We start from the raw sequence: 12995 nt of genomic DNA, 5'->3' as shown, positions 1-12995 counted from the left end.
CCAAATCAGAACAATTGCTTTGTCACCTATAACTCAATGGTGAATTAAATACATCATTTAAGTTCATAGCATATTTTGCCCATCAATGCATTGGTTTAGCATGTAACCAAGTAAAAATAAATCAATAAATAAAAAAAGAATAGTCAATAAAGTGGTGCCAACATGCTTTAGTTTTTCTGTATGCAGGCTTGGGTGGAAAACGTTTGGACACCCCTTATCAAATGATCAAGTGTGTTACACACTGAATTTTGCCCCCTGGTGGTTTGCTTATAGGAGGACTAACGTGAGGTCTTCACAGGCTCCAGAATACGTAAAACATCCAATTGTCAAGTAATTTGGAAACTTATGGAAATTTTACAGAATGGTAGTTTATTCTTACAAGTAGTGCCTGCTACCATTTGTATAGGAACGCAAACAAACCATGATAAAAAATAACATTCTATGACAGCATAGCTATTTGTTGTGAGTCAATAGCAGGCCTTTACATCTCCAAATAAAAACAATTGGCATAGAGTAACACAAGGTGCTGCTGTAAAATAACTGCTATCATAGTGATCCATGACAAACATGTTTTGCCACCACTGGCCTGCAAAATTGAGAGCAGATAATTGAAATTAAATTCTACAGTACACTACAGTAAGGAGGCAAATCATAATGCTGCCCAGTGCTCATAAAATCATGCGCTCTTAAATTCAACTAAGATATCAGTCTGATACAAACTGAAGCAACTTGTGGGATTTACACTGTTAATATTCATCCAAGTTATCAGCTTTGGGGATGGAGAGGCCTCTGTCTTTCAGAACCTGCATCTTGACCTTCTCTGTCTCCTGTTTGGTTTGCTGTTTTAATCTCTGCTCCTCCAGGATCTCCTCAATGGAAACCTGCTGCAGGACTGTGTCACATGGTTTTTCCATGTCCTGAAACGAGACATGCACACATAGGGAATACCTTCTAAAAATTATATTAAGATTATAGATTAATATTAGATTAACCTGAAATCCAAAAGACTTTAAAACATTGTGATTAGATGATCTCAAGTCATAAGATTCATCCAGTCTTTTGCTCAGGTTTGGACATCATTTGGCTCAGACTTGTTACTTGGCACAATTGTTACTCATAATAAAAGTCAAAAAGCCTGAGCACTTCGGGTTACCTAGGGTTTTTTAAATTTTGTTTTTGATTCTAGTTTGTTATCTGATGTTCTTTTTTCCCCATTTGCACCAAGATACAGTACTGTTGAAGTTGCAACAGAAAGACAGTCTGGGTTGATATGCAATGTAAAACAAGTATGTTGTGGTCCCAATAAAGTTCACAAATCATCCATGATAGCTCACGAGAGCTCTGTCAATGTAAGCAAGCGGTGTCAAAATGTGAAGGGCTTGGTTCAAATCGAAGGCAAGCCCTATCTACACCACTTTCATTATCCATGGGGAACAGTGTCATTGCATCACGGGAGGCATAACCTCCGATGCCTGTGGCACCTTGATCATCGAAAGCAAAGGTTCTGCATGAACCTTAGGGCCCTGTCACACCTTGACGATTTAGGCAGCGCATGCCTGACGTGATCATTTTGATGGCATACGTTGAACTGCCAACGTTTTTTTTTTCTTCCAATTTTGGGCGTATACATAGCGTATTCATAACGAGTTCTACGTAAACATGATGTATTAGTAACTTATATAGAACGTTTCTCTAACTTATAGACAACTTATATCAACGAATGCGTAGCGTGTTGCCGGTGTTCACAATTCATGCCCAACGCCTGTCACACCTTGACGATTTAGCCAGCTTACGCAAACGTATGACAAATTTGGCCATTACGCTGGCGTACGTCGTAGTGCGTCTAAGTCGTCCAAAAATTTTGTGCATGCATAAAACTTTTCCAAGTATATCAACGTATGATTCATACGTCCCGCATGCACGGGCAATAAGTTATGCGATCGTTGACGCCCGTTCACACACGTTATTTGTAAGTTACGTGCAAGTCGTAATACGTCAACATACCTGAGACAGAACTGTCTTCTTGGGGAGAAGAGAGGAGATGGAGGCTGTCGTGTTTGCATTTGCAGGTAAGTTTGCAGCTTGACCAGTAGAGGGCACTGTGACACTGCGAATGGAACCAACTTTTTGGGATTTTCTATCAACTTTATTAATGCCTAGCGAGTCACGAATCCATGAGTGGTAGCGTATGCAGCCTACACCAGGGGTCTCAGACTCGCGGCCCCCGTCTTAATATGAAAAATTTATATTCGTGTGGCCTGCAAGTTTGATATGAATGACACTTGTCGTGTGCAGAGCTGAACGAACCAATCATGCTGAGGTATACGGCTCTCGAGGGCGGGACCTCGGCTGAACAAACCAATCAAGGTGAACCAACCACTCAGCTGGGCAGAGGAGAAGCCGTGAAGCCGCTGACTCCGCTCTGTCTCCGAGGAATGAATGAATGAGCGAGCGAACGAGGTATGTTGACGTATTACAACTTGTACGTAACTTACAAATAATGTGTGTGAACGGGCGTCAACGATAGCATAACTCATTGCCCGCGGATGCGGGACATATGAATCATACGTTGACATACGTCGAAAAGTTTTATGCAGGCACAACATTTTTGGACGACTTAGACGTACGTCAGTGTATTGGCCAAATTTTTCATACGTTGGCATAAACTGGCTAAATCGTCACGGTGTGACAGGTGTTGGGCATAAATTGTGAACACCGGCAACACGCTACGCATTCGTTGATATAAGTTGTCTATAAGTTGTCTATAAGTTAGAGAAATGCTCTATATAAGTTACTAATACGTCATGTTTACGTCGAACTCGTTATGAATACGCTATGTATACGCCCAAAATTGAAAAAAAAAACGTCAGCAGTTCAACGTATGCCATCAAAATGATCACATCAGGCATGCGCTGCCTAAATCGTCAAGGTGTGACAGGGCGTGCTTCCGCGTGCTGTTAACATATACAAAACGTACCCATAACTTATTCGACGTACGCCAGCGTATTGGCCAAATTTTTCATAAAATCGTCAAGGTGTGACAGGGCCCTTAGGAGCCTAACCCAAACCCACTCAGAAACACCCATAGAGGAAAAGTGCGTCCTGTCAAGTAGAACTGGAAGAAGTGACAGGGGGTGTGCCGCTCTATCAATCAAGGTTCAAGTAAGGAAAAGAAAAAGTTCCCAGGCAATCCTGATTTCTTGAAAGGACCCAACTTAACTAGATGCAGACCTTACCCAAGGATTTATGTGAGGATTAATGTGTGGTTTTGGCCTTTCTTACCCTCCAAAAAAAATCGAATTATCAGGGCTGATAGAGGCAAATACATAGCAATGTTCAAACACAGAAATTATCCAAAAACACACGCCATAAAACAAGTGTAACTGTAAAATGCTGCAACCACAAATGCAACTGCATGAGAGAAATGCTGCAAGTTCACAGAACAAAAATGGAAGTTTGCCAGGCCACCAAAGGAGCCAGACCTAGTTGTTTTGGGGGTTTGAGTGTGTTTGGCCATTTGCAACATTTTTCTTGTGCATTTTTGATCCTGCAGCATTTATGTGATTGCAATACTGTATAACGGATCTGCAGCATTTTCCCTGTTGCATCTATTTTATGGTGTGTGTGGAGCATTTGGACATAGTCTTTTGCCCGTCGGCCACTTTGTTATGATGACAAAAACACAGATGCAAAAAACGATATTTCAAAAAGTGAGTATATGCACAGCGCTACCTATACTACGTACAGGTGAACGACACAAAAGATGAATAAAATACACTTACTATTTCGCCAAGAAGCACCACATTTTCTCCTCTCACAATGAAGATTCCTCTGGGGATGTCACCAAACTTCTTCCCCACATGGATGCGTTCAACTGTCTGATGGAAAACCAAATTGGCTGAAGGAACAGAGAAACTAATTAGGATGCGCGTAATTTGCATTTGGTTTCTGTTATTCACATTTTTGCGTGAACAGTGTAGTAGCGGAGAAAAACAAATATTTACCGAACTGGTCAATGCTTCTGAGGTACCCGATCAGTGTTCTGCCATCTCGGAGGAGAACCAGGTGTTTTTCTGCCAAGTACAAGTAAAAGACGTTACACAACATTGGCAGCTCATAGTGTGTGCGACACGATGCCACAGCTTCCTGTCTTACTACCAAAGCCGATCCTCTTCTGCAACTTACTGTCGATCTCGTCGATGAGACTCGCCGTCCCAGGTACGTAGTTCATCGTGAGCCCTTCTTTAATACCTTCCTATATGCCACAGCGTCACGCCATGAATATTTCTAAAGATTACTTGGAAGGAAGCTGGCAGGAAGTGTCTTTATAGCCGCCACGGATAAACTTCCGGGTGACGTTTAACTCTTTAGCGGCCGGAATCTCGTGTATTGATGTCATTTACATTTTTTTAGAATGCCCGACTACTTTGCAAATAATACATGTATATATAAAGTAATTACTTTTAAAGCGGCTCCGGGAAAACGAAGATTGTATATGTTAATTAATAATTTTCATACGTATTTAAGCTTAATGCTTACATTTTAAGGAAACACAATTGAAAATGGAAATAGATAGATAGATAGATAGATAGATAGATAGATAGATAGATAGATAGATAGATAGATAGATAGATAGATAGATAGATAGAGTTTAAGTAAACACTAATATGGATAGTAGTGTTTTTTGTGAAAGACGGTTAAACTCATTTGGTCACGATGGATACGGTGCCCTTAAAAACGTCAGAGTGAGCGGTCTTTCCATTCATTCCCTATCCTCTTTGAGAACACAAGGAAAAGCTAAGGCGAGCTCAGTGCCATTCAATAATTTCCTGATTTTTGTGTTGAGCTCTACTTCTGGGAACAACGGAAACACCGTGGTTGCCAGTCCCTTCTAGTCGGCCAATATAATAAGTAGGATGACGACTGCCAAGGAGCGCATTTAGCTGGCTTATCACCGTCAGATGCAGTGAATGTTGAAATCTGCCTGGCCCTTCCTTGACTTGCAACTTGGACCATAACCTCGGGAAACTGCCATATAAGAAAATGGTGAGTGGCTTGATACAAACTAACGCTTTCCTTTTATCTAAATGCTGCCTTTGAGATGTTACCAAAATTGACATAAGACTAGTCTCAAGCGAGTCAACGTAAAGCTCTGTCCATGCTAGCTGAGCGGCTAACGAGCTAACTGGAGTTATGTAATAGCTAGCGGTCCCCTGCTTGTTCTGTTAAGTTTGCACGTAGTAGGAATGTTACAAAATTTCGAAATATGTAAAATCAAGTCTTTGATTAATTCTATCTGATAAAGCGTGACGTGACCTTTTAATTTAATACCTCATTCACTTCTCTATTCCAAATATTAAAGAAGTTAGAGCAGATTTCATACCGGATAATACTGTACTGTAGTGCCTTTGGTCCCCATTGCTTTAACAATGAGTCAAGACAAAAGCTGTGATCGACCCACAGACCTTGAGAAGCACAACCGTACCACTCAATACAGTATATCATAACTTAGGCTGTGAAAATCTGTTTTAAAAGTCAACAGTGTCCATTTAAATTTTTTCGATAATCAAAAAGTCCAGGGAAGAAAATCAATTGTCAAATTTTTTCATGTATGCCTCGCACTCGCAGCTGCAAGCAGTGTATTAGTTTTCACCCCGCAGTAACCACAAGAAATACCTAGCTATGACAGGATGACAGGAATGTATAAAATCCACCTACATCCACTCCATATTTGAGAAAATCAATGTTTCTTTAGCATGATTTTATTATATCTAAACTATCCATATTTTATTTGCTTTTATATTTACAATCAAGGCATCCATATTGAAAATAGGACAATGCAAAGACGACATGTAGTAATTCTGGGTAAAGAAAACATTTTGCACCATCAGATTTTCAGGCAATTTCATCGTCAATTTCATCGTTAGTATCGTACATAAATTTTATCTTGTCCAAAAGCTAAATTTTTTTTAGTTTGAAAGGCTTAAAGTTGGACTTCACATTCAAAGCACTCGTATGAGTCGATGTGGTTCAACACACACAGTATAAATCCAATATAAAATTGAAGAGGAAGGAGTAGTCTACTGAACAAACATGTATATGAATGAAAATACACCCGATATAATATGAAAAAAAATGTGTATTTTTAAGGACGTCCCCACAGACTCTCCAAATTGAGCACGCATGTTCGGTGTCAGATTTTTGCATCGCTAAAATACGGGTTTTGTAACATTCCTACACTCAGTCAGGTTTAGCTTTACTACACGTGATAACATCGTTTTAAATAATTTGTCATGACCTAAACACACACAGCCTGATTGCTGGTGCTAATAGTTGCTAATGGTATTTGTATGGGTAAGTAGGACTAATGAATGACCATTCCCATAGTACAATATAATGTATTGCCCCATTGAAATTTTTGAGATTGTGTTGTTGTGCGTTCTTAGGACGCTCCACAGTATCCAGGCTACCCTTCACACTACTGGTACCCCCAGTCTCATTCCACTGGACACTATGCAAATACCTACCCCTCTGGATCTGATGGCCAGCCACAGTATAATCCACAGGTAGGCTTCACAATGCCACATAACTCGGTCCTATAGTTGCAAAGGTGCAGGAGTATCACAATCCTTTTGCTTTAAGCACTCATTTACATTGCCTAACCATAAGCTTCTGTACACTGAATAGATTTTAATGCAACTTTTATAGTATCCAACAAGATGAGAAGAACAGCTTAAGAAGAAAAACTTCAATTTATGTGTGCTACATTCACATTGGATGAGATAAACTGTAGACATAGGCATGGTCCGTGGACGGGACTTCAGCATGCCACAGAAAACTTTCAGAAGCAAAGATAGACATCCATCCATCAGTCTATCTTCTTTGCAGCTGGTCTATTCCAGCTGAATCTGGCCGAGGTACATCCTGGACAGGTCGCCAGTCAATCGCAGGGCACATATCAACAATCAATCATAGCCAATTAACCTATCATAGACGCTCATGTTTTTAAAAATAGTTTTGTAAAGACCTTTTTCAAATACATATTTTGTAAATAAGGGTGTTCATTATCCAGGGTGTACCCCGCCTGTCGCCCGAAGTCAGCTGGGATAGGCTCCAGCATGCCCCCGCGACCCTAATGAGGAGAAGCGGTATAGAAAATGGATGGATGGATTATATTTGAAAAATAATATACTAAGACATTTATTGAACTCATCTGGGTCAAAGTTGGGCGCATGCGATCACATTGCTAGTCTCTTCCATGCTAATGAGCCAAACCAAACCATTGTGTGTTCGATGTGCTGGGTGAAGTTGGTTGTTTCATCTTTTTGGATTCAAATTTGAAAGGAACTAACCAGAACTTTTGACAACGGCATTGAAGACATTGTTGCCATTCCTGTCCGTAGACAGTAAAAACACACTGCACCTGTGTTTTGGCAATTTTTTCTAATCAATTAATATTGTCCACAGAAACAAGTTGTCGTTTGTGTATTTTATTATCGAAGCTTCGGGTCACCACTGAAGAGAGGCAGTTAACTATCCAAAAGCGCCATCTGTCCAGAAGTGCAAGGAACAAAGACACAAACAGTCATATATCAGTGCGGGAAGGTACGGGAGTGAAGAACTTTTCCTTTTTCCTTCTTTAAGGAGTGGACACTACCCCTATTCAAAAGACGCCAGCTGTGCAATAATATGGACAGGCCGATCTTAACACATCTAGCTAGTTCAAAGAAGCACTGAGAGGTGAAAAGTCCACGCAAAAATAATTTGATCAAAACAGAGCAAAAGTTAATTCATTTTTTTTTCTATGCCACTTATCCTGTTAAGGTATGTTGGAGCCTATCCCAGCTGACTTTGGGCGAGAGGCGGGGTACACTCTGGACTGGTCACCAGCCAATCGCAGGACACATAGACAAACAACCATTCCCACTCACATTCATACCTATGGGCAATTTAGAGTCGGCAGTTAACCTAACATGCATGTTTTTGGAATGTGGGAGGAAACCAGAGTACCCGAAGGAAACCCACGCACGCATGGAGAGAACATGCAAACTCCACACAGAGATGCCCAAGCGGAGATTCAAACCCAGGTCTTCCCGATGTCCTGACTGTGTGGCCACCATGCTAACCACTCGGCCAAAAGTTCATACAATGGAAATATTGATTTCACCCACACTCATCAAACCATGCTATTCTCATCTTGTCTATAGAAAACAAACTTCAGGCTCGTGCAGGTGGTGAGACAATATTAATTTTGTGGTTTTTATTTGATGTGCTTTTCTTTGTTTTATATATTGGTAAATGACAAAAGCAATTAAATTACAATATTAGTTTACTATAAGATCTAGCTTGATATGCAAACAATTTGGAGGTCTGGAAAAGATTGTGTGACCATTGAAGTTCGCCTGCAAGTTCAGAAAGAGCGATTTGGACATCCAAGTATGCAGTAGAGCCCTCTAGGTGCCTAGAGGGTGCCAACATTAAACTGCTTGAATAGCATTTTATCCCGCCTCTTTTTGTTTTGAGTAAGACACACGCACATTGTTATGTTTGTTGTCAGCTAATAATAGTGGTGTGGATAAGTTTAGCTATCATTGACTCTATATCCTAACATAACCACATTTTGACTACAAATTGTCAGTCGCTTCTCTGAGACTGCCGTTGTGTATGGTCATGCGCTACAGACATGTACGTGTATGCCAGACCTTGGTGAGTGACAGCCATGAAAGTCAGTTGTTTTATTCAGGCCTAATGAAAATTTACGACAATTTTTATGCAGGTTAATTTGTGAAAAATATTGACTCGTTTTTTTTTTTTTTTTTTTTTTTTACTACTATTTGTATAATACAGTATATGCCGTCTGGTGCTGGTGTTCTTATCTTTTTTTTTGGTTTCAAAGACTTTAATGTGGAGCCTGTTACATGTTTTATGCAAAAGAAACATTCTGTGATACTGAATACCCCAATACATTTTCCTTTTTTATCTTCTTTTTGTAGGTACTGCCTGGAGGTTTTCCAGATGGACACGGTGTCTACAGCCCAGCACAGAGTCAGTATTCAGCAAGTGGTTTCCATCCATCCAACCCTTTCTACTGTGCTGACCCTCAGAGAGCACCTCCAGCACCTTACCCCAACCAAAACTGTCCAGCAGAGCAAAGCACTGGGCCAGCTGGACAGCCACACTCCCAAAACCAGCACTATGCTGGTATACACTGTCAAGGAGTAAGAACATTTAAACTCACGCCGAGGTCTAGTGTGGAGTAGAATAGCAGCCTTTAGTAAAGCCTGGATGGTTTTTGCATCACATTATTATACTAATTTTATATTGGTGCCATATTAGTGTGTCATCTCTGTTCTCAGGGTCCTGGATATCCTCAAGGGCCATATTCTCACTACAATGAAGGTGGTCATGCAATGCCTCCGAACACCCTATATCCCACTGGCCAGTCTCTGCATCCCAACCCCCAGGCTGAAGCTTGGACACACCCTGGTGCATATACATCCTCACAGCAGCAGTGGCAGCCAGGCCAACAGCCTCCCCAGAGCCATTATGGAAATCCTGTTCGTCCACTACATCCTCCAGCTTGGCCAGGGACTGGAACTGGTGCACCACCACCTTATCAACCTAAGGTATTAAGCAAAGGGAAGAAAATCTGTATTCGATACAGAGGCAGCACAGTGGAACGATGGTTGAGACCTGCCACCACAAAAGAAAGAAATTTCTTCTTTGGTAATCTTGATTCTTTTTTTAGGACTCAAAGCTTGGGATGTGAGGTGAAAATACTTTTTTCACTCTAGCTTAATGTACATTAAGGTTTGCATCTTGTCCTGGCACATAGGTTTTTAGAAATATAGGCTGTCTCCTATTCATTTAAAATGTGAAGCACAAATTCATTCAGATAGGAATAAACCATCTTGATATGTTAAGGCCTAGTGGACAATATCCAAAGTTGTATGCAATTCTGTTAGACAATTTTATACAGTATGTAGGGCACGCCCACACTAATTGTTCGAAATAGCCCTGTAAGAAATTCATAGTAAAGTTTATAAAAAGATCATATCCTTAAACAATTCATGGAGATGTTCAGACATTTGATCCAAAAACAACTCTGGTTAGCACCCTCATTAAATCATGCAAACTTTTATGACCCTACCTTTTAAAAACATCGTAATCGAGAATCGTTATGGAACCGTAATAGAAACAAGGTATCGGAATCGGAACCAGAATCGTTCAAATTCAAACGATGCCCAACCCTACATATAATCACTAGAGTTGTTCCTACTGCTAGTTATGAATGATAACTCACACCTTGCATCATAGAAATAAATGTAACAACTAAAAATAAACCGCAGTCAGATCCGCAACACGGATGAGTGCTGCACGGTTTAGCTGGCCAACAGTGGACAATCTATCATGCCAAAGGATATTATAATAGAACTGCACCAGTTAGATATAAATTTTGACTTTGTGTATCACGTAGTTGTGGTCACATGTTTACATACACTCATCAAGGGCATGAATGTCATTAATTTTGGGTTTGTATATACTGTCTGTATTTGAATAAGTTTTTATGCAGTGAACATCTTCAATGATCAATATCTCACTATATTGTTGCGTCGAGGGAGTTGCTGTTGGGAGTACCCAGCATGCCTTGTGGACAATTCCAAACTAACTCCTATGGGGGAGTTCAGTATGGGAGTGGCAAAAAACCTCTGCAACATAGTCATGAATAAACACACTTTGCAACATGAACTCGAGGACTTGCACCAGGGGAGGAGAGAAAGGGAAGTGAAGGGGTTTCCAGCGCAGGCCGGCAGCAAATGCAGCCATATTTCGGTGCGAGTTGTGGGCCCCGCCTACCAGCACTGGGGGGGGATGATGGTGAAGGCATGGGATAAGGGAAGGGATGTGTGTGCGTATGTGCATGTATGCAAGTGTCCTTGAATGCATGTGTGTGTAGGCCTGAAGAAGCTCGACCATAACACAGCAGATGCGCGGAGACGTCTGTGAGTGGGCCCCAGACAGAGCCAACAAACAGGTGTTCCTGAAAGAAGAAGAAGAGGTGACCAGAGCGTCTCATTGCAGCGTGAGAGGCTCTTAAAAGTATGAGACAGGACTAAGAAAGAAAGACGAGACATGAGAAGCGGCGCAGGGAAGATAAGAGAGAGGAGAGGGAAAAGATGCGACCGCCTTCGTTGAGAGCCAGCAGAAGAAGTGTTTGTTGTTGGCTTGTTGTTACCCTTGTAGAATGGTAGTTTATTGTTGTTGTGTGTTAATGTTCTGGTAATGTTTTGATTCACACCGTGAGTAAGACCGTAATTCTGTTTAATGACCGACTGTCCTTTTGCACTGTGTTGTCAAGCAAGTAGTTGGCTATCGCTTGCACATTGAAGAGTGCCTTCTTTAAGCAAGCTGAAGTGACCCGTTAAAGAAATAAAACATTTGGTAAAAACAGAACTATGTTCTGTTTTGTCATTACAGGACCAGCTGCACCAGCGTGCACCACAAGTCGGACCAAAACCCAAGCCGAACACATCCCCAAATCGTACCAATGGGAAACCTACAGAAATTAGTTCACCTCCCCAAATCTACAACAAAACAGGGAGAAGTGATCCCTCACAAAGTGAGGCCCCACCCTCTGCTCCAACCCAATATCCTGCTCCGGCCAATGCTGGATCTCAGTCCCAGAGCGATAACCCCAGTTTAGCTCGGGTCCAACAAGTAATGGCTAGAGTGTTTCTGCTTCAGGAAGATGTTGATGAGTTTGTGGGCAAAAAAATGGACAAGAGTTATCGATGCCTGGAGGAACTTCTGACCAAAGAGCTGCTGGAGCTAGACTCTGTGGAGACTCAAGGACTTGAAAATGTCCGTCAAGCCCGAAAGGAGGCTGTACAAAGGATCCAGGCCATTCTGGACCGGCTAGAGAAGAAAGCCTTCTAAAGTGGCTCCTGTGTCAGTTTGTTGGTCCCTTTTAGATCCTGAGCTTCCTTGAAGTAGAGTCTTCTAAACAGATTCCCAAGAAGGATTCTGTAGGCTCAGATCTGCTGGTATGTGTGATGCAGTGCCAAACTATCAACATACCGATTGTACATATCATTAGGGAACTTCAGTTCAGTCGGTGACTGAATTATGAACAGGAAGAGGGAATTATTCATTGTCACTTTCATTCTTCATCCTGCTGCCCCTTCTTGTATGTCAGTTATAATCTGGTCTTCTGCCCCTTGCAACATGCACATTACGTCAACTGCCTGTCACAGTCCAGTTGCATGATCATAAGGTCATCCACACTACTCACAGATCTACCACTATCACAGAACAAGTTCAGTACGTTTCTTCATAGTGCACCCTGCATTGCATGTTCACAATACTTCCGAATTCAATGAACTCATAATTTGACCTTAAATAAGTAAAAAGCTCTGAAAATAACTCAATTTGTTTTGGGCTTCTTTGATGAATTAATAGTAATGACTTTTATTTACAATATACTGTATTAAAACATTCCTTTTTCCTCATACCTCAAGCAGTGAAAGTATATTTTCCAAAATCCAATGTGATTTGAATGGACTTGTTTCTGTTTCTGTTTTATCCTCATTACAACATAAAAAAATCCCCACACACCTAACTTCCAAGTAGAACAAGAGATAGTTTCCCCGTGAACATTCATGATGTGTTGATTACTACATAGTGCCATGCATGGCACGGATGTTTAATATAGCTATAGAAAAAAATATTGCAAGTATTGCATGAAAAACAATCATCTGTCTAATGTGTTCATTTTCTTGTGCTTTACATGGATCCCAACTGTAAAATTTCAGGTGTGATGCATGTTTCCAACACAGGATGGGAATATTTGCCTGATTTAGGGGGAAAAAAAAGTTCCATTTGAGAATTCTCTCAGAAATAATAAATGGTGAGTATATTTTTTAACTCTGCTGAAGTCTGTATCGTTTGTTACTGGCTTTGTTGGTGCAATAAGTAAGATCTTCGAATATTCAGTC

At 40.9% G+C, this 12995-nt stretch overlaps 2 protein-coding genes across 3 annotated transcripts in view; one reads left to right on the top strand and one right to left on the bottom strand.

Moving 5' to 3' along the window:
* lsm1 (LSM1, U6 small nuclear RNA associated) overlaps positions 1 to 4365 on the bottom strand; it is a 34273-nt gene extending 29908 nt beyond the window's left edge. Inside the window, exons 1-4 of one of the 2 annotated variants that reach the window (XR_008569937.1) lie at positions 4186 to 4365; positions 4005 to 4073; positions 3783 to 3898; positions 743 to 917 (exon numbers count right to left, since the gene is read on the bottom strand). Coding sequence is in view for 1 of the 2 variants with exons in the window: in XM_054772347.1 (XP_054628322.1) it covers positions 747 to 917; positions 3783 to 3898; positions 4005 to 4073; positions 4186 to 4231 (402 nt within the window). In the remaining variant the exon portion in view is untranslated. Of the gene's footprint in view, positions 1 to 10; positions 918 to 3782; positions 3899 to 4004; positions 4074 to 4185 lie in introns of those variants that run through there. The other variant, XM_054772347.1, reaches the window with a different exon arrangement.
* bag4 (BCL2 associated athanogene 4) lies at positions 4201 to 12879 on the top strand. The gene is made up of 5 exons (XM_054772344.1): positions 4201 to 5046; positions 6447 to 6566; positions 8994 to 9218; positions 9357 to 9626; positions 11479 to 12879. The coding sequence occupies exons 1-5, from the start codon at positions 5044 to 5046 to the stop codon at positions 11935 to 11937; spliced, it is 1077 nt and encodes a 358-aa protein (XP_054628319.1). The 5' UTR covers positions 4201 to 5043; the 3' UTR covers positions 11938 to 12879.
* The last annotated feature ends 116 nt before the right edge of the window (positions 12880 to 12995 follow it).

The sequence above is a fragment of the Dunckerocampus dactyliophorus genome, chromosome 4 (assembly GCF_027744805.1).
Source record: "Dunckerocampus dactyliophorus isolate RoL2022-P2 chromosome 4, RoL_Ddac_1.1, whole genome shotgun sequence".
NCBI lineage: Eukaryota > Metazoa > Chordata > Actinopteri > Syngnathiformes > Syngnathidae > Dunckerocampus > Dunckerocampus dactyliophorus.
The sequence above is the reverse complement of the archived record's forward strand: the minus strand, read 5'-3'. Positions and strand labels throughout refer to the sequence as shown.